Below are 26061 nucleotides of genomic sequence, written 5' to 3'. Positions count from 1 at the left end.
GGATTTTAAGACCGCAAGGCTTTTTCAGTTTGGACTCAAGATATATATTGGTAGTAAATAGTTTATAAAATAAATTAAAATCACAAAAAGATAGACCATAGTTTTTTTTTGCTTAATAGTATTATTTATTGGTCTATACGTGAAGATTAATTGTTAAATCTGAAGCCAATATTCAAAGTCGATAAATTTATTATTCAATTTTTTTTTTTCCGACAAAGTACATGATCAGCTTAAACAAACCAATTGAAAGAAAAATTGTTTACATGTAATTAGATGCGAATTTACACGAGCACTACGTGTTAGCTTATCCGCTTTATCATTGCGATCTGGGGATTAAGATGATAGAGAAGGAAAAAAATTCTTAATTGTCAGCTTTGATCTCATCCAAATAAGTTTTTAATGCAGGCCACTCAGAGTGCAAAAACACCATTTTCACCAAATCAGAACAGTCGGAAATTTACATTCAGTTGTAATAAACTTATCATTAATAGCAAATTTATATTCAGTTTTCCAAATTTGTACTCACAATTTATTGATCCTCTATTCTTCTTACAAATTGTTCATATCGAGTTTCGATAATTACAACTAGATATGAAGGAAAATAAGCTGGTTATATAAATAAACGTTTGGAAGACTTTCAAAATTTGTTGGATTCCTCAATTTTTTAAGAAATCTGCAAATGAATTTGCAAAAAGTTTGATTCCGAACTGGAAAAGCATGATTCTCATAGTAATCTGTACCTAGCTAGCTGTATTTCTTCCCATCTTTATCAGATTCTTGTAACTTTGTTATTCATTAATAAACGTTATTTAGATACCAACAAAAAAACGAAGAAGTAACTTGCCTTATCACATACGTTAAACGTTATAAACCAAGCTGTATTTTCTTAAGAATACATTGTAGAATATAAGTGAATAAATATTATAAGCATTATTCCCAAGAATAATGATTCAAAATTTACGAGCAAAATATCTCGTTGCTACTATTAATCATGCGTTATAGAGAAAAATAATATCAAACGGTCCGCATCGGTGGGACCTAAAACTCCTCAAGATATTCTCTAGTACATGCAGTTCGCGGTCAAGATTTTTCTACCTGATAGGTTAAAAAACACTTCATAGATTTTGTCTTAACCACTCAAATGATAAATGTATAATATAAAACTGATTTGTACAAAGGGTATTTAAGTCACATATAGATTCCAAAGGTCAAATTGAAACTGATCATTTGGTAACGGCTCTCTCCGCTCCTTCCTCGTGTGAGCAGCCTCAAAGGCTCACACCAACTCACCAACATGAGAGAAACTGTTTCAAGACAACAACAACACCTACCGTCAAGATTGTTTGATACTTGTCGATAGTCAGACAGATCAAAGGCTCTCACTACGCCATGTCATCGAATGTTATGGTGGATTCAAGACTCAATGTAACGGGAAATTAAAGTAGGCAACGAAGAAGGCATGCAAATTGACGTTTTAATTATTCTTTTTTTTTTTAGTGACTTTTTTGGATTTTTTCTTCCACTAAAGACTTGGCATATTCGTCCTTACTACAACGCACTTATATAAGTCCGTATTTAAAGAACTATTTCATCATGGAAAAAAGTTTTCTTATATTATTTTCAGTATACGGAATCTTATCATGATGTAGTCAAAAATATCTCAGAAATTGTATTATATTGAAAGCCTTTAAAAGAAAAAAAATGTATTATATTATTGATAGTGGAAATAGTAATATTGTTTGTATCATATAAATATGCTTTTATAGGTGAGGGTGAGTCACGTTGATTTTCATTTTGTGATTTTATAATGTAAATGGATGCACAAGATTCAACCTAGGTAAATAGTATCAAACAAAATATTTGTAACGCCAACCTATAAGGAGTTATGTGCAAAAAAAATTAATTGATGAATGTTAAACTTATCAGGCAAATTTGCGAAAAAGTCTATTTACACACGTTGAGTAAAAATAAAAATATTGTATAAAGTGTTGTTGGGACATGTTAATTTTGTCTCTCAGCCTAAAATCATCGTTAAAGTCTTAAAGAAGGTTTTCAAGTAGAGGTGTGTCTTGTTAGTGCAAAGCTTACTACTAGCATTCCAAAATAGAATTTTAACTAGGTAACAAAATTGTAAGAATTATTTTCTTTTAAATCAAAAAATATTTGTTCATTACAACTAAACATGTATTTGATAGTAATATTTTGTTTTGGTCAAAGTTAAGTAATTTATTTTAGTGTCGTCGTTATATAACCATTTAAATTTAAATATTTAAATCTAATTAATGAATGTTATAGAATATTGACCAAAACAAAACTTTATAAAATTTGATATAATGAATTAGGCCGAAGCACATGATTACTTGAAAGATAAAGAACCATTTTAATTAAAAACTTTGTTTTCTTTCAATGCATTTGTGGTTGTATGGTGTGTGTGTGTTGTTGTTGTTGTCCCATCTCAAATCATGTAGGTGGAGAAGGTGAAACGTAAGGCGCCAATGAAATGGTACGTTTAAATTATACGTTATAACATATGATTTGTCAATAAGATAATCAAAATCGATAATAAAATTTGTGATTATAATTTCATAAGACAAGTTAGGCGAGGCTGTTCATGGACATTTGGACATCTGGAGATGGCCACCCGAAAGTTGGGTTTTTCATTTAATTGGTGGGAAGCAATACAATCATATGCAGTTCAATGAGAATTGTCTATATGTTTTCATATGTAATAGGATGTCACAGACACAATGATTTCTTTATATACTAAAGAAAATTAGTTTCATCATATGTCTTAATAATAGAATATTAGTGAGACTTGACTATACATTAATTAATTAAAGATTTCAGAGAAACAATTATTCCTTATAAAATTAATAACATTATAATCGTATGTCTTAGCAGTATACTAATGAGACTTGACTATGAATTTTTATATGTATTTGGCCTATTTAAAACCAGTCACATACTATATACAGATTAATTCAATTACGATTATGGTTTTTTAGTAAAATCTTAAAGAACTTAAATCTTATTGAAACAAATATAAATACTAAAGAGAAGCAAGAGCCAAAAATAAAATAAAAAACGCTCTCAGGCACATTAACCGAAGTTTAGGATGAAGCTTATTGTCCAGATCTCATCCACCCCGGTCTCACCAATACAAACTGGTCAATAGCTTTATCCAACGGCTCCCCTCCCCTTATCTCTTCTTGAATGGCTGTTCTTCATGTTCTTCAAGCTGGATCCCAAACAACAACAACCACATTCAACAAGCATTCAAGCCTCTTCTAATCTGGTACTAACTTAATCTCACCCTTCATTTACTGCATATTACTAACCTGCTTAGAAACTTTTACTGCCTGGCTGTTTTTCTCAACTTTAAAACCGAAAACTTCTGCTTATCCCCTGTTACTTGGATCATGCTCTACTGCTGCCTTCTTTGAGCCCCACCACCCATGATGAACCGTATACCTCACCACATGAAAGGATAAGAGTTAGCAAATGATTATTCCCCTCCCCCTAGAAAGAGAATCAAAGCTCCAGAACTTGATATTCAGATCTGATACTAGAAAATGCACTCACCTTAATAGGAAGACTCTCTAACCCCGCGGGACATAGAATGTGGGCTATCTTCCCCTTTCTCCTCAACAGATGGAACTTGCACGGAAAAGCAACTGGTGCAGACCTAGGACAAGGCGTTTTCCAATTTAAGTTTGAACTCGAGGAAGACCTTCGTCAAGTCCTAGCCAACCGACCCTATCATTTTGACCAATGGATGGTCATAATACAACGTTGGGAACCAATCATCTCACCATCCTTCCCGTCCATGATACCTTTCTGGATTGAGGTACAAGGATTACCAAAACACTATTGGAAAAAAGAAATAGTACAATCTATTGGAGAAGCTCTGGGGAATATCCTAGACATGAACATCTCCACCACAAAGATCCAGCTAAAGGTTCTTATTAATGTCCTAGAGCCCATTACAAAAGAAACCATCATAGAGTTTCCGGATGGTAGTGAAGCCCTACTCTACCTAGAGTACAAAAACTTGAAAAACCATTGCACACACTGCCTGCGACTCTCTCATGACAAATACTACTGTCTTGGCTTGAAAGACCTTAGGAAAGCACCGCTGAGACAATCTAACAGAAAGCCACCTCGAGAACCCACTATCTCGGTCTCAAGGAACTACTATACACCTCAAGACAACTTCCTACCGCCTAAGCATCAAGGACCAACCCAGAGTCTCGAGAGAGCCCCTCTGCATCATCAAAGAACAGAAACTCGCAAACAAAATTATGAGCTTATGACACAACGCCCTACCTCCCCCTCTGACCAGAGATATCATCCCCGAGAACATAAAACTGGTTACAGGCAGCGTACTCATTCCCGAACACCTTCAAAGTCATACTCGAGAAGAGAGAGATACTTTTCGCAGAGACAGAGGAGCCCCCCTTTACCTCCTCCCCCAAACCGTAACCTCCAATGGAGAGAGAAATCAAACTCCTCGGCTGAACCCCAACGGGAACCCTCAGTCTCCTCGAGAGCGAGACACCCACCACTAGAGAGAGTTGCTGTGAGTCCGGAACCTCAAGCATCACCATCAGTTCCAAACCAAGCTCAAGCTACCTTACTAATCCAGGAAAACGAAGTACCCCTTCTAGAGCTCCCTTCTAGAGAACAAGTCCTGAGTGACTTACGTGAGGTAACAGTCCAATATATGGCCTGCCCAGACCCAACAGAGAGCGCAGTCAGACGTTTGAGGGTACTTCAGGGTGAAACGGAAAACTTAATGGAACAAACAGCTAACTCTATCATGGCTGCTAACCTGGCTAATGCATCTCTCATTAGTACGCCCACCCCTGCAACAAACCCTGATTTCCTTCACCTTGTTTCATCAGCGAGGGCCTCCTCCCCAAGAAAATCAACTGTAGGAGAAGCTAGCAAGAGAGGAAGGGGTAGACCACCTACACAAAAACAAAAGTTACAAGGAAACCAAGTGTTACTAGGGGCACGAACACAAAAAAGGAACTTCACAAGGAGCTCTCCAAGAAAAGAGACTGATCCAAAGGGAGACTCAAGGTCTGACAACTCAAAAACAGGAACTAAAAAAGCATCAAAGGCATCCTCGGGACCTAGCTTACCTCCCCCCAGAAACTTTCTAACCAATACGGATACGAATCAAGCTAGAGCCCAAACCAGGGAAAGTGAAGCCTCTCACACCTTGGTTCCTGCACAAGCACCACAAGTCAGACTCTTCCCAGCTAGTAGAAGGAAGAAGGCGGATTTTCAGAATTGGCCGACCCCTCTTCCTTAAGAATGGTAAGCTGGAACTATTATGGGCTGGGGAATCCCATAACAGTCCAACGTTTAAAGGACATAAAGAGGAAAGTATGTCCTGACCTTATATTCCTCATGGAGACCAAAAATCAATCAGAGAATGTGCTACAAACGTTACAATGGCTGGATTATCCATCTCATCACCTGATTCCTCCACACACACCAGGGGCAGGAGGCTTAGCTCTATTCTGGAAACAAACATTGGAACTTGAGATCATTAACTCTTGTCAAAACTTCATTGATACCAGAATAAAAGCTAAAGGAAGATATTTCTACGCTACCTTTGTATATGGCGAACCAGACAGGACCAAAAGGATAGAAGTCTGGAATAAACTGAAAGCACAAGCAACCTCTCGATCTGATCCCTGGTTTTTAACTGGTGATTTCAATGACATTATAAACAGTAATGAAAAATCAGGAGGACCACCCAGACCGGAAGGATCATTCACTGACCTGAGATCACTTATGTCCACATGTGATCTTTTTGATCTTCAACACACTGGTAATTTTCTGTCATGGAGAGGATAACGCCATTCCCACCTTGTTAGATGCAGACTGGACAGGGCAATGGCGAATAGTGAGTGGACTGTTGCCTACCCATCGGGAAGATGCGAATACCTCCGGTTTGAAGGCTCAGATCACCGACCAGTTGTCACATCCTTTGACCCTGTTAAGAGAAGAAGAAGAGGTTTGTTTAGGTATGATCGACGTCTAAAACATCTACCTGAGGATAAAAAACTTATCTTGGATGCATGGAATGTGCAACCAGATGCTGATGTGGAGATGAGATTGCACCACTGTCGCTCTGCGATCATTACCTGGACCAAAAAGCAACAACTTAACAGCCAACAAACCATCAATGACCTTAAGGAACAAATTGACGAAGTGATGTCTTCTGACTTGAGTCCCCAGAGCTTCCTAGAAGATTTGAACCAAAAGTTAACAGAGGCTTACCGTAAAGAGGAGGAGTTCTGGAAGCAAAGGAGCCACCAACTGTGGTTAACCCTTGGAGACAAAAACTCAGGGTACTTTCATGCTGCCACAAAAAACCGCAAAGCCATCAATAACATATCAGTACTTGAATCAGACCAAGGTCACCCTGTTTATGAAGAACAGGAAATTGCTGCCACTATTACCTCTTACTATCAGGACCTGTTTACCTCTGAAGAAGGACCTAGGAACAATGTAGTCAAGGAAGCAATCTCACCATGTGTCTCGATAGAAGCAAATGAGGAGCTCATCAAAATCCCATCTGCAGCTGAAATCAAATCTGCATGCTTCGACATTCACCCTGACAAAGCACCGGGGCCTGATGGTTTTTCTGCAAGTTTTTTCCAAACAAACTGGGACACAATCCACAACAAGATCATAACAGAAGTGCAAAACTTCTTCTCGTCTGGTTCGCTTCCCCTGCAAATCAATCACACTCACGGTAGATTGATCCCAAAGATCACCAATCCAAAACGAGTTGCGGACTACCGTCCCATAACTCTCTGCTCTGTTTTTTACAAAATAATTGCAAAGATCATTTCAAAACGCCTTCAACCAATCTTACAAACCTGTATCTCCTAAAACCAATCAGCTTTCGTACCGGGTCGAGCTATTACAGATAATATTCTCATTACCCACGAAGCTCTACACTACCTGAAATCATCTGCTGCAAAAGAAAAAGTTTACATGGCTGTGAAAACAGACATGAGCAAAGCCTATGATAAACTAGAGTGGAATTTTATAAGAGATGTTCTTACCAGACTGGGATTTCACTCACAATGGATAAACTGGGTTATGCAGTGCATTACAACGGTTTCCTACTCCTACCTGCTAAACGGTCAGGCAAAAGGAAAAGTTAAACCTACCCGTGGAATCAGGCAGGGTGATCCTTTATCCACGTATATTTTTATCCTCTGCAGTGAGGTTCTCTCAGGATTATATAATAAAGCACAACTACATGGAAAGTTACCTGGGATTCGTGTCTCAAGAGGCAGTCCAAGAGTGAATCATCTCCTCTTTGCTGATGATACTATGTTTTTCTGCAAGTCAAACAAGAATAGTGGTAAACAGCTAAAGAGTATTCTACAAAAATACACGACAGTATCAGGCCAAAAAATAAACTAAGACAAGTCCTCTATCACCTTTTCTTTTCCCATAAAACAAAGGCTGACATCAAGGAACGGGTCAAAGAAGAGCTTGGTATTTGCAAGATAGGAGGTCAGGGGAAATACCTGGGTTTACCTGAACTATTTGGGAGAAAGAAGAAGGACCTTTTCAGCATGATTGTGGACAGAGTTAAACAACAAGCACTGAGCTGGTCCTCCAGGTTTCTATCTTCGGCTGGCAAACTAACACTGTTAAAGTCTGTTCTCAGTGCAATACCGTCTTACACAATGTCGTGCTTCAAACTCCCAAACTCCCTCTGCAGCCGCCTCCAATCTGGTTTAACTTGATTCTAGTGGGATGAAAAACCTGATAAGAAGAAGATGTGTTGGATAGCTTGGGAGAAAATGACCAAATCCTCAAAGGATGGAGGTTTAGGGTTCCGGGACTTACAAGCTTTCAATGATGCTCTCCTAGCAAAGATCAGCTGGCGTATCCTCATCCAACCAAATTGTTTTCTAGCAAAGGTCCTCCTCGGGAAGTATTGCAAGTCCTCCTCGTTCCTGGAAAGTCAAGTTCCAAATCATGCCTCACACGGCTGGAGAAGTATTTGTATAGGATGAGACTTACTAAAAACACAAATTGGGAAGCTAGTGGGAACCGGGGAAAATGTACCTATTTGGCGGACCCCATGGCTCTCCCTGGATCACCCGGTAGCCCCTCTTGGTCCCCCCACAGAAGAAAACCAACACCTGAGAGTTGCGGATCTTCTCTTACGCAAACCATGGAGTGGAACATGCCAATGATCCGCAAAACCCTCCCATCGTATGAGGACCAGATACTCAAACTAAAACCAAGCAGAAAAGGGGGTTTAGATTCATGGGCCTAGCTTCCAACTCCTGATGGAAAGTACAGTGCAAAATCCGGTTATCATGAGGCCATACATCTGAAAAACTCGAGCAAATTACCAAACCTGCCAGTTAGTGATCAATCCCCAAACCACACCTTTACTTGGAAAAAAGAAATTTGGAACCAAAAGATCTCACCAAAGACTAAACTCTTGCTGTGGAAAGCATCTCAGAATGCACTCCCTGTAGGCACTAATCTGCAGAACAGAGGCATCAACCCAAATGCTTCATGCCCATATTGCCACCAACCTGAAACGACAGCCCACCTCTTCTTCCACTGTCCGTTTGCTGTATCTGTATGGAACCTAGCACCTTTCCAACGCAAGCTCACGATGGATACAATCACTAGTTTTAAATCGGGCCTGTCTGCCTCAAGTAAGCTTCTCTGTCTCCCACCGACTGGACTTGCACTAGGACCACTCTCACCTTGGATACTATGGACCATCTGGACAACCCGTAACCGCCTCATCTTCGACAAAACCACTCCTCAGCCCAAAGATGCCCTCTCTTTAGCCATCTCCCGCACTAGGGAATGGCAGGAAGCCCAATAGGCTCACCTGCAACAAAACCCCAATCAGACTCGATCTTTGGCCACGGAAGTGCGACCAACCTTGATATTATCGGACCAGATTACCTGCTTCACAGATGCATCCTGGAGGGAGAATGGACATGCAAGATGTGGCTGGATCTTCAAAGACCAATCGAATGATATCATCCTTCAAGGAACCACGGCTGCTACATCTACCCGATCCCCTCTGATGGCCGAAGCAATAGCAACTCTCACTGCGATGGGAGTTGCTATTGAATCGGGTTTCAAAAACGTCTTTTTTGCTTCATACTCGTTATAGCTTGTCCAAGCCATCAATCGGAAATCCTCCCCAAAGGAGCTCCATGGGATTCTATATGATTCCCAAAACCTTTGTTTTCAATTTGATTCGTGTAATTTTTCTTATGTCTCTCGAAAGCTCAATCACCAGGTTGATGCCCTCACAAAAAACGCTTTACTTTCCCTTTGTAATGAGTTGTTAGGTAAAGTTAATGAAATATTATGTTTGAAAAAAAAAATGGAAACAAGTATAAATATCGTATGAGAGTATTTTATAAATTATATAACACATATATATTGTCAGTGTCTTGCTTTGATTTAAAAGTTGGAGTCGTTTTCTCTAAAAATAGGCAAACAAATGAATTGAAATCGATGGTTGGACTTAGATTCTCTTATTTAATTCTGAAAGCTACATGGCCGTAGGAATGTTGCGCCTACTTGCCTTCACGGTGATGTATGCTCCATCATTATTAAGAGTCACAATTTAGTTAGTAATTTATTTTTTTGTCGATACTAACATCAAAATGAGACATTACAATATAATTAACTCGTCTCTCCGAGCCCTTTGGTCTATTGGTCTATTGGTCTGATAATAATATTTAAGCGTCGTAAATTCTAAACCCATATATTATTTTCTTTGTTAAACAATTCAAAATTCGTCATCATGGCAATGATTTTGAGTATAGGTTTATTGCATCACGGGCTCACGGCCAACTATTTTCTTTTAAAATTTGTTGTATCCAATCATGAGGTTGACATTTGCTTCTTTGTACTTGCTTTAGCTTGAATGAATGAACAGCAGCTAAATTAAACATTACATGTATTTACGTAAAAATGTTATCTGCATTTATTTAAGGTCTAAATCGTAACACATATATTGCAAAAAATGTTGGAAAAGTAGGAAAAAATGTTATGAAGAATCAGGAAAATTTTAAAGAATGGATTTAAAAGAAAAAAAACAACTACGAGGGATGGAGGATTCAATAAAACTTATAAATTTTGAGTATTTCTGATAATAAATTAATTTAAATAAAAGTATTTGTAATTTCAATATTCGAAATGGTTAGCAAAAAAAAATATAAACTACTTCAAAAAAATGTGAATTTGGAATGGGTTAATTTAATTAAATTACTTTATTACAGCAACAAAACGACAAAGGTCTGTGTCGTTTACAATCTATAATAAGCGCAGATAAAAGTCAAAATTAGAATCAAACCAAAACTTTAAAAGTCAAAATTAAAAAACCCTAAGATTTTGTTTCCGGCAAATCTCACAAAACAAAACAACGATGATGGTCTCTTCTCTCTCGTTTCTCCTTTAAGAATCGACTCTCAATCCAATGGAGAATGGAAACCGCATTGCTGCATCGAAACTGATTCGAGTCTCTCTACACGAAGTCGAGAACCAACTCGAACTATCACTACGCCAAGCCTTCGAGTCTCTCGAGCCGAAACTACGTCCACCGTTCTCCTTAGATATCCCAGACCCACAAGAGTATCTTGACCTCAATAAAGCCATCGTCTACGGAGTTTTATGCGAACCCGATTCATGTAAAACCCACATCAAGCACTTACACGCTCTCGTCACTGATGGGTATGCGCTTTTCACTAGTTTGCTTGTTGGAATCGTTGTTGAATTGTACGTTAAGCTTGTTGATTCCGCTAAGGTTCAGCTGGTTTGGGTAACGAAGGAGATGATCGATGTTTCGAGTGTTGGGATTGAGGATTTGATTGTGTCATTGCTGAGAAGAATCGGAACTGGGGATTATGGTGATCAGAATGTTTGGCTTTGTTCTGAATTAGTGGGTTTGTTTCTTGAGAAATGGGATTGTTTGCTTGATGATTTGCCCTTGGTGTTGACTAGTGCTCTGTATAGTTTTCTTCGTTTGTTAGCTGATCATTGTAGGGTTTTAGGCGTTGTGAAACTTGATTATGTGAAGAGGTTGGAGATTAGATTCTGTGTCAAAATGTTTAGAGAGCAGATGCATTTGTGTTTGAAGATTGGTAGGGATCTTGTCCGGTTGTTGCAGGATCTGTCTCATGTTTCTGAGTTCATGGAGATATGGAATGATTTGGTCACAAACAAATGCTCTGAGATATACCAGTTGAAGACTTCGAGTAGATACTTCCTTCTTCGAATCGCTCCTGAGATGGAAACCCAGTTAAGGTTTTTGCTTGGATATGTGAAACTGGGAAGCCATAAGCGGCATCAGATTTGGTTCTTGAAGAAGTTTCTTTTGGGTCCTGAGAAAGAAACGCTTTTGATCGACATAGTGCGGTTCATTTGCTGTGTTATTCACCCTACAAACGAAATCATTAGATCAGAGATCATGCCAAGATGGGCTATCATAGGTTGGCTTTTGGAACTGTGTAGGCAAAACCATCACATCGAGCGGAGTGTTAATCTGGCTCTGTTTTACGACTGGCTCTTTTTCGATGAAAGAATTGATAATATTATGAATGTTGAACCTGCTGCTCTCTTGATGGTATGGTCGATACCACAGTATCCACACATCACTCACTCGTTACTTGAGTTCTTACTTCATATTGTGGAAACTTATGACATAACCCGTCGGGATATGATTGTAAGAGGTTTGACATCAGCGTTTAGAGAGATTGAGCGAAAAGGAGTTATTCGGTCGCTGGATATATTCCTAACGAATCCTGCACTTGCGCCAGATTTGAAGAAGAAGCTAGCAAATCTGTTGTCATGTCATCAGGAGAAGGTTCCTGTGAATCTTCATCAACTTAGTGTTCCTTCTAAGCAAGCGTTTCTGTCTTCAGGTGCTAATTTAAAGGAATGCAGCACCAAAATGGTTGATACCCCTCATCAGGGGTTGGACAAGTTGGTTGAAAATGTAGCAAAACACTAGATCCCAGGTTGAACCATTTTCAAAGAGTTTATAAGACCTTCATGGTGAACAATACATAGCACTTTGTCTATGTTGCAAATCTTGCATCAAACTACAGCCGCAATCGACTCTCACTACTTATGATTCAAGACAGTCAGTACTTTAGGAGACAAACAATTGAACACCTTAAAGAGAACAAGAACAGAGGAACGGAGGTAGAAGAAGAAGAAGATGGTGAGACGTTAAGTTTATAAGCATTAAGTTGATCCTATCTCTCTAATGCCAGAACCGAATTTACAAGATGATGGAGAGCTCCACAAAGATGTTTATCTGTTTTAACAAATGTTCTAAAAACTCTTGGCTGATGATATCAGTGTTTAAAGCTGATTCTTTCCAGCAGTTCTCTAGACCTCTACATGTGGTCCAAGATGTTCAAAGGATGAGAGACACATGGTATTCGTAAAAACAAAACCTTGATGAATGAATGTTCATATGAACCGGCCAAGAAGGGAGTCTAGCAATCTACCATCTCAAGTTTAAAAGGTCATAAAAAATTATAGAATGAACACAGCTTTTAGTTTTGTTTTGACAGTCGTAACACAATATCTTTAGTCGATAAACCAATCAAAATCCTAGTATATGATGTTGACTTACGTAGGCCCAATGGGCCTTGAAAAAGTTACGAAATCTCGACGACCAATTGGAAGTTATTACCCTCGTCGTTCCTCCAATCATGTCGTCGTTTCAAAATCCCAGTTTCTTCTCACTGAAGAAGAAGCTCTTGCTGGGGAGTTCTTCAAGTTGTTTCCTCTTCAATCGGATTGTAATTTTGTCGGGAAAAGTTAACACCATCCACGATTCGCAACGAGGTGATTCGTCAATCTGATTTTGATTCCTCTCTCTGCCACAATTATGTTTCTCATCCTCTGCTAATGTTTACCATATCTAGTTCGCATCAAATCCCTAGGCATTAAGAATTTGCAACATAGTACTGTTTCATAGCTGGAAATTTTGTTGATGCTTGATTCCTATGCGTTAATTTGATTTAATTGCTTCGATTTCGATGCTCTACAGGTGTATTGAAAAGTTTGTGTTTTTAATGCTTCTTTGGTTTCACCAACTCCATTAGCAAGGAACAAGAATGCAAAGTCTTAGTCAACTTGGACCTTCGGAGATTTTCCTAGTAGCCAGAAGAGATCAACCCAGTACGAGGTTTGTTACTTCTGTGTTTTCTTCTATTTAATCTGGCTCGATACCGTCTGTACTGTAGTAACATTTCTGTTTGATTCTATAAATTTTACAGGGCACAGCTTTGGTTCACGGGAAGACTCTCTTTTCGACAAGAAACAAATGGTTAGTAAAATCAGAATGATACGTTAAAGAAGAATCTATCTTCTTTGTCCCAAACTTTTAAAAACAATAATGATGGGTTGTTTTCTTTAGGGGTTCGTTTAAAGAATAGAGTAGAGTTTAGTCCAAGACCTGTGCCTCCAAACCTGATTGCTGCAGAGAAAGAAGAAGCTAAAGCTGTTTTAACTCTATTCTTCAAGAAGCAAGGTCTTAGCAACAGTCTCTCCTCTCGGTTAATCAACAAGTCTGATCAATTCATTGACCATTTAGTCTCCAGGCTCCATTCTGTTCATAAAGCAAGATACCTCGTAGGTTCGATCTTTCTTCGTTTTAAACATTTTTTACTATGTATTGAGAGGAGCTCAGATGATGAACTTTAAAAGTGTGATTTATTTGATTGTTTTCAATTGTAACAGGAAGAGAGCTTACTACTCTTGAGATCCGAGACTCTCTTGAACCTTACCTTGAACAGCTTCATGAAGAACACGGTGATCTCCTCTCTGACCTTGTTGTGAGCTACCCAGATCCACCAGCTGAGCCTAGACCTCTTGCCTCATCTCCACTTCCGGTCTTACAACCTCGTGGTGACACAAATTCTGCTGCAGACACTCGGAAACTCAGAGCTGTGTCTCGAGTCAGTGAACTTGATCCAGAAGGTGCATTACGTCCTCAGACTCTTTACCTTCTTGACCTTGGTTTAAACCTAGAGCAGATCAAAACGATCACTCGCAAGTTCGCTGCTTTTCCTTATTACAGCCTTGATGGAAAAATCAAACCTGTCGTTGAGTTCCTTCTAGGCCTTGGAATTCCTAAATCAGACATCCCCACAATCTTATGCAAACGCCCACAGATATGCGGAATCAGCTTAACCGATAACCTCAAACCGACAATGGTCTTTCTCGAGACACTTGGCATTGATAAGACTCAATGGGCAAAGATCATTTCCCGTTTCCCAGCAATACTCACTTACAGCCGCCAGAAACTTACTTCAACTGTCGACTTCTTAACCCAAGCCGGTCTCACAGAAGAACAGATTGGGAAAATCCTAACCCGATGTCCTAACATCATGAGTTACAGTGTAGAAGACAAGCTCCGTCCAACAATGGAGTACTTTAGATCGCTCAACGTGGATGTTGCGGTTCTCCTTCATCGATGTCCGCAAACGTTTGGATTAAGCATAGAGTCGAATTTGAAGCCTGTAACAGAGTTCTTCCTTGAAAACGGTTATAGTTTAGATGAGATAGGGATCATGATCTCGAGATATGGAGCTTTGTACACATTCAGCTTGAAAGAGAATCTGATGCCGAAATGGGATTACTTTCAGACAATGGATTATCAGAATTCGGAGCTGGTGAAGTTCCCGCAGTTTTTTGGGTATAGTTTACGAGAGAGGATCAAGCCGAGATATGAGCTGGTGAAGAGAAGTGGAGTGAGACTGCTGTTGAACCAGGTTTTGTCGCTGTCGGGAGTAGAGTTCGAGAAAGTTGTTAAGAAGAAGATGATGAAACTTGCGTCTGTAAACAACGTAAGTAGTGGTGATTTGTTGTGAATGTTCTAGTTTTAGACTAATTAATTTGCCGGAGTTTAGGATGATCAATCAGTGAGTGACTTGACTCTCATAAGACCAAAACAACTCTTTTGTTGGGCCTTACTTGAATAGGCTCGCATATATATATTTCGTATTCACAACTCCAATTTTAAGAAATGTCCAAATTGACCCCAATTCTATCGCGAACCACTAATTTTAAGTCGGTTCATCGCTTCCGCGAATCCCAATTTTCTCTCGATCGATAAACCCTAAAAAGCTCATCACCGTTCAATCTGAATTTACATCGATCTTGATCTCTGGGCATTGTTGTTCCAAATTGATCTCTCTATCTCTCTCTCTCACTATCGGGAAAGAAAATGTCGTCTGTAGGAACATCGAAAGGGGTACTGGAGATCGTAAAGTTTGGTGTCTACGTCGCAGTTCCGATCGTCCTTATGTATACATTCGCCAACAACAGCACCAATATCAAGAAATTCATGGGCAATGTAATCATCATCTCACTCTCTCTGTTATCTTCTGATTCACGAAATGATCATCACTGACTTCGAATTTTTTTGGAAACTGATGCTTGTTGAGTTCTCTATTTGGCATATATTTTGATTAGGAAGTTTGTTTACTCTGGCATATATTGTTAGGAATTCTCAGAGCATGAGTCACTGTAGGAAAAATAGAGTTGTTACTACCAGAGGATCTCAGAAACATGTGTCGTGTCGTGTCGGTGATTCTGAATAAATATTTTCTAACTGAAGCTGTTTTTAAAACCTGTTTGTTTCAGTTAGGGCTTTTGATGCTTGGTTATTAAATTAACTTTGTTAAGTTGTTGTTGTACACTGTTAGGAACATAGATTGATTGGTTAGCTGTGAATAATTAGGAATCCTATCTCTCAACTTGGTAAACGCCATTGTTGCTTAAATCACTGTAACACTGAGAAATATGGTTTATAATCTCCTTGAATTGTCAATGATTCTTCATCGTAGTTTTCAATTTGCTTTCATTCGAAGTTTCGATGGTAGTTACTAGTTAGGGAGTTTTCTGGGTCTGACTCCATACAACAAACAGTCTGCGATGTTTCATTTGCCCCAGGTTGGCTAGTTTGCGAGTATTGTATCACCTTCGGGGTTTTGCTGAATAGTTAGGAAATGGTAAGTCTACAATGAGTATTTGTTGTTCTTGACTGATATATCAATCACGGATTGAGATCTTTAAAGCACTCACGATCTGATTTGTTTCCGTCTTAATGTTGAATGGTTCTACATCATAAGTCCTTTTGACTTCATTCAGAATTTTGCTAGTATTCTGGTTCTTTCCGGGTCTTACCAAAGCACAGTGTGCAATGGAGGCATTCCCTAATCTTCCAAATTTTGGCTATTTGTTGTGCAGCGTTCATATGTTGTCTATCCTGAAGAGGCACCTCGACCTCCTCCACCCGAGGAGCTAAGGGAGATGGCACGAGAGCTCGCCCGTAAGAAGAATCTCTCTTAAGAGTTGTGATCAGACGGGAAGGACTAAACAGAAGAGTTCGATGTTATCTGTAATAGTAAAATTGCTCAGCGTAGCAAACTGACATATAATAAGGTAATGTTATGTTGTTGATTCCTGTAAGATCAAAAAAATGGAATGTACAAGAAAAGCAATAATGACGAAGAGGTGGCATTTGTTTTGTTCAAGAACCTTGGTTACGTTTTGTGCTTAAATACACATAAATGGATACATCATTTGTAGTAAAATTACTGAATCAGAGATTCATAACTACAGTCTGATAAGTGTTTTGCTTTTGGGATCTTATTAGGGACATTCAGTTGTGTACCTTAGAAGAACTTTGAATATGAAGTACACGCACGATTTTAAATGAAACTTGTGTAAATTGTGTAATACTGTCTAACTTCACATAACCTTTACTATTAACACATTGGTGGACCATATTTTGGGCCTCGAAATTTAAAATAAAATAAAATAAACTAAAATGATATTAAAATTTAAATTATTAGAAAAAGTAATTTGAAAATAAGCTTTCTTCAAAAATTTCAAAGTTCTTTTACATTTTGAAAACGTTTTTTTTTTTTTACAACTAAACTTTGTATTAGACTGTTATTTCGTGAAAAATTCCTATTTGTATAATGAACTTTGTAAAGTGTCTATTTTCACAATATTCTAGTGAAAAAGTGCACATAATAATAGTATAGTGCTATAAAATTATAAAACTATAAATATCAGTATAATAAATAATTCCAAATTATCAACCAAATTCGTTCTACTTGCAAGATTTTTCTTTTGTATATTTCATTCTGAAATCAGGCCGAAATTATTAAATGTTAATGAGTTGTGTTTTGGGTCTCTAATTTTCAGCGAATGAAAATTCTAAAATTACGATAAAATTCAGCGAATAATTTTCTGAACTTTTAAAAAGAAAACTCCTATTTCTGTAAAAGATTTTGTTGTTCACAATTATTCTATAAAAGGCCTATTTTTGTATAAAACTCAATAAAATAGCTAGTTCTGAAAATATCACCCAAATCCATTGTATTTGGCTATTTGCAAGATTTTTCTTTGAATCCGCGTACTAAAGATTCTGACCTCTCGTTTTGGTACGTTTTTAATAAATTTAATTGTCAAAACTAATCTTCTATGAGTTTCTTATGGATAACCTCTAAATTATTTTAAATAGTGGTGTCATCATCTTTTCTTAGCTGTCACATGTTATTGCTTTTGCTTCTATTTCTATAACGGGTCATAGATTAGAGAAATTAATGATGCTTCTCAGCTTTAAATTACTTTCACATTCTATTTGTATACTTAATTGATTTATTTCTATATTGTTTGTTCTCTTAATCAGTTTATCCAAGCTGTCCGTCTTTGATTAACCCTTTTGGATAATCTAGCAAAATGTTTCAGTTAAGATAAGCCAAAACTAATCTTCTATGAGTTTCTTTTGGATAAACAGTCTTAATCAGTTTATCCAAGCTGACTTTAGGGCATCTCTAACTTCACTCTATTTTAGAGTCAAAACTCTTTTATAGAGCAACATTTACTTCAGATTGCTCTATGTATAAAGCAACTTTATTTTCACCTTTATTTTTTTTACACTAACTCATGTTTTATTATAGAGTTAATATATTTTAGAAGAAAAAAATAAAGATATACATTGGAAATAGTCTTAGTTATCTTCTCGTTAGAAAATTTCAAGTAGAAAAAATGTAGGTTTTGATGCATACCTAAGCAACACAATTTTTTTGTATATAGGATTTTTTTTTTTATGATTTACCTAAACCATTGTGTATTATTTTAATTTCAGAAACTCGTATCTGTTCTCAGTAGCTTTCATATTTACTAAATACTAATAAAGAGTTTAAACACGTAAGTGAAAAGAAAAAGGTTAAAAACAAAAGAACCAAAAGTCGTCAGTGTAACAAAACACAAGTTCTGTAAAAAGTCTTTGGCCTAGAAATCTCACATCTGTTTTACTTCTTGTTTCTATCATTTTGGATTAACAGTATTTATGAAGAAAAAGTTACTAGTTTTATTTACCTTTATTTACTTTATTAGAAGGAAAATATATACTACTAAAAAGAAGTATGGAAGAGAAAAAGAAAAAAAGAAATCAAAAGGAGGAAGGGACCACACTGGTCACCAAATATTCGGGGTCTAATCTCAATGCGGATAAGTCTCTCTGTATTTATGTGTTCTATAAATAGAGAAACATATATTTTTGTAATCTCAAAAAAAAAAAAGTTATTTATTGAAATCGACATTGTAATAATTGTATGCAGAAACTCACAAGTATAAATTATCTCTTAAAATATTTAATACTGCCAAAAAAAATTTTAGTGTTTTGGAAGGGAATGAATGTTTCACAATATAATCAGATATTTGACGAAATTGTGTAGAATTAATCATTTATATCTAAATATTTCATTACACATTTTTCATAAACAGCTGACTGCATCTTATTGAATTGTTAACCTTATTATTTTGTGGAATTAAATGAAAAATGAGAAGGCATGTCACATGCGAATAACAGAATAAGCCCATGACGATACGCCACACACAACTAATCACATTCCTTTTTTTTTTTTTGGACAAACTAATCACATTCATCTTTGGCTCTTTCTGTATTCTGAATTTTTGAGGGTCAATAATGTTAGTAAGACTTTAGGCATGTCAATGTAGATAGATAGGTCTCTTTACCATTAGCCATTAGGTTCGTCATCTTGCAGGTTGGTCCCCAAACATTAACACGCTCTATACGTAATCCCATCTCTCTCTCTCTCTTGCCTTAAATATATATACGTTTTACTCTACTCTTTTTAATTTAAATTGACTGAACACTCTAGAATATACTATTAATTATGTTTAGTTAACATAGCTTTTTTATCACTGAAAATTTATGTTAGTAGCTTATATTTCAACATTTTGGAAAGTAACCTCCATATGTCTAACGATTAAATATTAGTATCTCCATTGTGTATATAATACAGTACTATAAGATAATTCTGATTTGCAAATCATTATATCATGCATGTGTCAAAAGAGCCAAAGAGGTCCAATAAAATAATAACACTACTGTCACTAACACTATCACAAGTTGGCTGTGCGTAAATCTTTTATTCGTCTGACGACTATCTCACAAGTCACAAGGCAAAAAACTCAGGTGATAAAAAGCAAACAGACAATGAAACGAGTATCCTAACTGTTCATTCGAATGAGTGGGTGGAAGGTTGTTTTCCCAAGCCGATGGTTTTTGCTATATATCGTAAGTATTATTATGGTCTTTATTATTGAGTTATATACATTATTTTTGCTTCAGCCAAAGTATTTAGATATCCTTTTTTCTTGATGTAAAATGGTTTTGGTAGCGATCCCACAAGGGTGAATTAACTCCAAAATCCCGTCCTCAGTTTGGATTTGAATCTCTAAGTAACATCTAAAATATGAAGACTAATTACACGAACATCATCTATTGTATCTAGTATCTACATCTAAATGTTGTATTCGGATGCAAAAATGGGAAAAAAATATAAACTATAAACATTTTTCAAATTCACAAAATATATATCATAATTTGGTATCCTAATTGTATCAATCACACAACTGCCATAATGGTTCTTTTTAAATTTGTTATATTATAATGTGTAAGTTATATAACATCAAAAGAATATATAGTGTCTCATAATGGATTACAATGCCCCACAACAATGATTGTGATGCCATTACATATTGGTTTGGTTTAACCGTTTTCAAATCATAACACATCTTTACGGAAACAAAGTTAGGTCCATGTAAAAAGTTGGTCTCGGCTTCGACTAAAAATAAAGCAAACACACAAAAACTTCATCTTTCCATTTCAAAAGTCTAACAGAACATTACATTACGTCTTTATCGAACTAACCACTATTCTCTAATCTAGTTTTGATTTAGTCTAAAATAAGACAACTCCTCAATGTAAATGCAATAAAGGAAAAAAAAAGAATTTTTTTCTTGACCGTTTAAGAATAAGAAGGAAATATATATGCCTTTAAATCGTCACAAAATAGAATTGGATCATTTTTTGTATATTATGGTCCTAATCTATATTCAAGTTTGGATCTACCGTCTACGTTAGAACTACTCTATTTATGTATATGTAGCCAAATCCACCAAAATATTTATTTCACTGACATACGATATTAATCCAAAACGTCCTACAGAAAACATATATATATATATATATCTTTTTTTTCATAAAAGTAATGAAAAGAAAAGTAAAAAAAAATACAAAAGAGAATATTACACTGTTCAAGTGAACAGCTGTTACACTCCAAGATGATGCCACAGAGACTGTTTCTTTCTTCTCGAATGCTGCCGTCATCGGAAAAGATAATTAAAATATAAATTCTGATTACTACTTTTTTTTTTTTTTTCCTCCGATTACTACTTTATTAGTATCATCTTTACTACAGTATTTATTAAATTTTCTGACTTCCATAAATACGTTGTGGTAAATTTGAAGTTTAAAGTGATTAATAAAAAAACATGAGAAGTTTAAAGTTGTCATAAATCTTCTGTTCCTTTTGCGCCAACATATTTTTTAAACAGAAGTCGCAGTACAAATTTCAAGAAAAGTAATTAATAACCAAAACAGATTAGACTATTACCCGGGTAATATAATAATAATACGTCTCTGTTACTTTTACTGTGTTTTACATACCAAAACAGAAGTAGAAGTAGTAGTAAATGAGTAACTACTGTTATATTTTTGGGTAAAATATTGGGTAATCCTAATTTTATATATTTGTTTATATTCTGCAAATTTGTTTGTTTAATTCGAAAATTAGCAAAAACTAGAAAAATTCAAAATTCTAATTTTTAGGGTTTATCTTTGAACAGTAAAGCTAATCCCGTGACAACCTTCGCTTCTCTCTTCACCAGCTCTGCCACGTCATTATCATCATCATCCGTAATCATAATCATAGAAGAAGACTTCAACGGCGGCGGCGGCGGCGACAAGAGTTTCTCCTCAAAAACCAGCAGCTCCGGTTCAGCCACGGCGGTCGCGTCAGAAGTAACCGGCGACGGATCCTCGCCGTCGGAGGAGTTGTTTCGAGTGTAGGAAGATAGCCATTTAGCTCTCATGTAATCAGCTTTCCTCCATGGAGGGAAATGCATACCTTTCTTCTTCAAGCTCTGTTTCGCTGCTTCAGAAACCATTGACACGATCTGAAGAATCCGATCAGATTTTCCGACGAATATCAACGGCAGAGATTGAAGCAGCGCCTTGTAACCACTCGTCTGCCTTGCGATCTCGAACTCCGATCTAAAATCAACGTCGATTAGAATCCGTTCTCCGTTCACAATCACATCTATGTACTCATACTCACCTGAAACAAATCATCAATTAGATTAAAAAAAAACCAAAAAAAAAAAATCGAAGGTTGAAGAAGAAACCGGTTAAGGAGATTGTACCGGCCGGTATAGAGCGAGATTTATCCCATTTGGATTTACAAACCGAAGAATCGTAACCGAGAGATGAGAGTTCAACAACAACGATCTTTCTCAATTCATCTTTACGTTTGATTGATTTGTTCTTCTCTATAACCTTCACAGCTTCATTTAACAGAGTCTTCTCAACAACGCTCGCGCATGGAATCAAGCTCTGTAATAAATCAAATCAATACAGAGACTATGATGAACAGAACAAAGAGAGAGAGAGAGAGAGAGAGAGAGAGAGAGAGAGAGAGAGAGAGAGGTTTGAGTTTTTTTTTTTTTTTTAAATATACCTTGAAATGGTCATAAGCGTCGTTGAAAGAATCGACGAAACCATCATCGAACAAATCGAATTCGTCGTCAGAGCTATCGTTATAATTGTTCCCGTTGAAGCAATTACAACGATGATTGTTACGTCCGTTCTTAGTTTGCTTCTCGTTGTTCTCTTCCATGTAGCTTTGAACCATCTTCGCTAAGCTCGGCTCGAACTCTGTTCCATCGATTAGTAGCGATTTATCTGAGTTTGAGCTTCTTGTGAACGGTCGATCTAGTAGACGCTTGAGACGAGACTTGAGTACTGGTTTGCTTGGTGATTCAACTCGAGAAAAGTCTCTGTTCGCCGGAGAATCGTTGTTAATCGGTTGAATCTTCATCGGAAATGGCATTATCGATCTCAAAAGCAATTCGAATTTTCTCCAGATTTGGGGGAAAAGAGTCACAACAAAAAATCGCAAAATCTACTAAAATTTCTAAGCAACTGAGTAGAAGAACTAGAAGATATATGAGCTATACGATCTTCTGAAATCAGTGGAAAGAGAGAGAAAGAAGAAAAAAAAATCTAAGAAGACGGATCGGAGTTTTTACTTAACGCCGACGATTTTCACGGAAAACATGACGGCGATTGTCGGAAACAGCGTTACTAGAAACGGATACAGATGAAAAGGTAACCGGAGTATTCATTTTTCCGGCGATTGCAAGAAAAGGTTTTTTTTTTTTTTTTTTTTGGTTTTGGGGAAAGATTAAAAAGAATGAGATTGGTTGATTTTATAGGTGCAGAAGAGAGATGAGAGAGACGAAGCAGCTGAAGAGAGGGGAAAGAAGAATGCTGACTAGACGTGATGATGCCACGTCATATATTATTACGTGATAATCCCTATTATTTATATGGTTCAAAATAATTACTATTACGTGCTAGATTAAGAATTACAGTTTTAACCCTTCTTTAGTAGTGGGACGGTGTGGTTTGGCTTTTTACTGGTATTAGTAGTAATTGTTGTAGATTCTTCTTTTGGGAAAAAAAAAAAAAAACTGTCAGTGAAATTATTTGTAATGATGAAATAAATATTTACGGTTTTGTCCTCTCTCTCTATCTGTCCCATAGCTCCCACTACTGTGGCGTGGAAGATCGGGCATATCTTCCTCTCTCAGTAATCATCGGGATTTATTTTTTATTTTTATTTTTATTTTGACTTCTTGTGATTAAAAGGTTTAATTATGTTATAGTATAAAAAAAGTTAAAAATGTCGTCACATCGCAGGAAGACTAGTTGACGTTGTGCTAATAAGAGTGCACCACGTAGCGGGAGGAAGTTTGATACTGTATTTTTTTACTCCTCCGTTGTTGAACTTGAATGAACAATACTTGGGTTCACCCCTAGGGTAAACCTCTTCATTCACCTCCTTATAAAATAAGAAAAAAAAATCTGTATACATTATTATAAAGTTCAAAAACTTAAACCGCTCTTTAATAAACCCAAACCAACATATATAAAATCTAAACCCTAACCATATAATTTGTGAACCCAAACCGATATATAATTTCGTTCTACTTGTAAAATCTAAACCCTAACCATCTCATTTGTGAACCCAAACCGACATATAATTTCGTTCTAATTGTGAAATCTAAACCCTAACATCTCATTTGTGAATCCAAACCGACATATAATTTTGTTCTACTTGTAAATCTAAACCCTAATCATTTCATTTTTGAACTCAAACCGACATATAATTTCGTTCTAATTGTAAAATCTAAACCCTAACCACCTCATTTGTAAACCCAAACCGACATTTAATTTCGTTTTAATTGTAAAATTTAAATCATAACCACTTCATTTGTAAACCCAAACCGATATATAATTTTATTCTAATTTTAAAAATCTAAACCAATACAATATTTAACTTTTCTTAATTAAAAGTATACAGAATTTGTTTCCTTAATTTGGTTTGCTTTTTAATTTAATTTTGATTTATTTTTTAAATGAAATATTATATGGAAAATTCTGATTGGCTGAGAGAGGAGGGGGTGAATGGAGAGGTTCACCCCTAGGGGTGAACCTAAGTATTTTTCAACTTGAATTGTATATGAATCCCATCCCATACCAAACCCGATCATTTTAGTGAAAACCGTTGGTTTAATTTAGTAAACCGACGACAATTTTACCTCTACAATCGACCGAGCTCTAAATATTTTTGACCGTTTGATGATTTTGTTCAATAAATCAAAAAGTTAAAGTTAAAAAGGAAAACTTACAGAAATTAATGTAAAAAAAAATTAAAGAAAGTAAAAGTTAATGGCTAAATAAAATTAATGACACGTGTAGGAGGAAGCAAGTGGAATAGAAGAAGTAATAAAAGTTGAGGAGTCTTCGTTTGTACGCATGTCCGTAATTAACCCTGCCTGCTCGTTAATTTAAGGACACAACCAATTCCTACTTTTTTTATAGTAGTATGTTAGTAAATTTAAAACTATCAATTAGATTCATCATTTATTTTAACATCAACTAATATATATGTATATTTATATGGGATAATAACTCGAATAATAAGGACTATCCATTAGATTCATCACTTATTTTAACATCAACTAATATATATGTATATTTATATTGGATAAAAAAATCTTGAATAATAACGAATACACAACTTAAACTAAAATATTTTAGACATCAAAACTACACATTTTTGTGTTGTAAAAAAAACAATTACATTTTAATTTATATTTTAAAATCAGCAGTTCTTTTAACACAAACATATACATAGGTTTATTTGTTTCGGAATACAGTTTGAAACTTAACAAATACAACTCAAATTAAAAAATTTGTTATAAAAAATGACACCTTTTTTGTTTTGTACAAATCAAAAAATACACCTTAAATTTATTTTTATTTTCTTTTTAAAATCAGATAAAATGAATGAGATATATGAATAAATCATAAACATATAATCACAACCAAAATGGACAAGAATCAAATTCATGTTTAAATATTTCAGATAACTATATGGATACTTCTAATAATTTTTAAATAGTTTAGAATAAGTTTAATTTTTTGGCAAAACATCATAGCTATGTCAAAATATTATTTTAAATAATACTTTTACTCAACTTCATCGTATATTGATTAAACAACTATAAATCAATAGAAAAAATTATTAGATAATCTTATATCATCATATTATCATGTTAATTTTTGAAATTAATTTTCTAATTTTGCTTTGACATGTGTATTTATCTTGTTTTTTTCCTCAAATTTTAAAATGATCATTATAACGTTACTAACCCATTCATTTATGAATGTCTTTATTTCAAAACCCAATTTATAAAATATAAAATATTCCAACTGACATCAAATATTTTAAGGAAAAAACGTAAAACATGAAAATAATCTCATACATTATCAGTGACATTTATCATATCCATAATTTCTTTGTTCAACTCGTGAATTTATGAACAACCAAACCAATGCTCTTCTTTACTTCTCTTGGAAAATACTGAGACTATTCTGTACATTTTTTTTACTAACATTACTATAGTAACTGAAAAATTGGTACAAAATAGATAATATATATATATATATATACACTTAATTTTAGTATTTGTATGTTTTTTCGTGATGGTTTTTTTTATTTTATAGATTGATTGATGAGATTTTTTTCTTTTCAATCCATTATATGGCTTTTATCATTTATTGAAGTGAAAAAAGTATTTAAGCTTTAAAAGTTCAGTTCTACACTACTATTATTTTAAAATGATAAATCAACTATAACTATAGTTTTTTTTTTTTAAGATTTAGATATTTCTTTCTTAAAAGGGATTATTTTTCATAATGTCATTTTTTAGGTCACCATCTTTTTCAAAATTGTTATATTCCCAAAATTCTGTTAAAATTGCCATTTTTACCAC

The 26061-nt window shown here is 35.7% G+C and overlaps 5 protein-coding genes across 6 annotated transcripts; 4 read left to right on the top strand and 1 right to left on the bottom strand.

Annotated features, from left to right (window-relative positions):
• The first annotated feature begins 5322 nt into the window (after positions 1-5322).
• LOC147930758 (uncharacterized) lies at positions 5323-5871 on the top strand. The gene has a single exon (XM_087477015.1). It carries the CDS (start codon positions 5323-5325, stop codon positions 5869-5871), a length of 549 nt encoding a protein of 182 aa, XP_087333141.1.
• A 4556-nt stretch (positions 5872-10427) lies between these two features.
• Positions 10428-15067, top strand: LOC104732182 (transcription termination factor MTERF5, chloroplastic-like). 2 transcript variants are annotated; one of them, XM_010451718.3, is made up of 5 exons: positions 10428-12891; positions 13097-13234; positions 13326-13375; positions 13466-13684; positions 13789-15067. In XM_010451718.3, the coding sequence occupies exons 2-5, from the start codon at positions 13164-13166 to the stop codon at positions 14919-14921; spliced, it is 1473 nt and encodes a 490-aa protein (XP_010450020.1). In that variant the 5' UTR covers positions 10428-12891; positions 13097-13163; the 3' UTR covers positions 14922-15067. The 2 variants fall into 2 exon arrangements, with proteins under 2 accessions (XP_010450020.1, XP_019089737.1); XM_019234192.2 differs by having other exon boundaries at positions 12761-12891; positions 13152-13234.
• LOC104732183 (uncharacterized) lies at positions 10511-12527 on the top strand. The gene has a single exon (XM_010451719.3). It carries the CDS (start codon positions 10511-10513, stop codon positions 12041-12043), a length of 1533 nt encoding a protein of 510 aa, XP_010450021.3. The 3' UTR covers positions 12044-12527.
• Positions 15068-15135: 68 nt separating the features above from the next.
• Positions 15136-16649, top strand: LOC109128201 (uncharacterized). The gene is made up of 2 exons (XM_019234193.2): positions 15136-15406; positions 16303-16649. Exons 1-2 carry the CDS (start codon positions 15278-15280, stop codon positions 16402-16404), a joined length of 231 nt encoding a protein of 76 aa, XP_019089738.1. The 5' UTR covers positions 15136-15277; the 3' UTR covers positions 16405-16649.
• A 4502-nt stretch (positions 16650-21151) lies between these two features.
• On the bottom strand, positions 21152-23013 carry LOC104732181 (uncharacterized). The gene is made up of 3 exons (XM_087479772.1): positions 22176-23013; positions 21862-22051; positions 21152-21776 (listed from the first exon to the last, which is right to left on the bottom strand). Exons 1-3 carry the CDS (start codon positions 22545-22547, stop codon positions 21265-21267), a joined length of 1074 nt encoding a protein of 357 aa, XP_087335898.1. The 5' UTR covers positions 22548-23013; the 3' UTR covers positions 21152-21264.
• Positions 23014-26061: the final 3048 nt, after the last annotated feature.

This window comes from Camelina sativa, chromosome 12, assembly GCF_030686135.1.
Source record: "Camelina sativa cultivar CO46 ecotype springtype chromosome 12, ASM3068613v1".
Taxonomy (NCBI): domain Eukaryota; kingdom Viridiplantae; phylum Streptophyta; class Magnoliopsida; order Brassicales; family Brassicaceae; genus Camelina; species Camelina sativa.
Note: the sequence above shows the minus strand (reverse complement) of the source record. Positions and strands in the feature narration are given on the sequence as shown.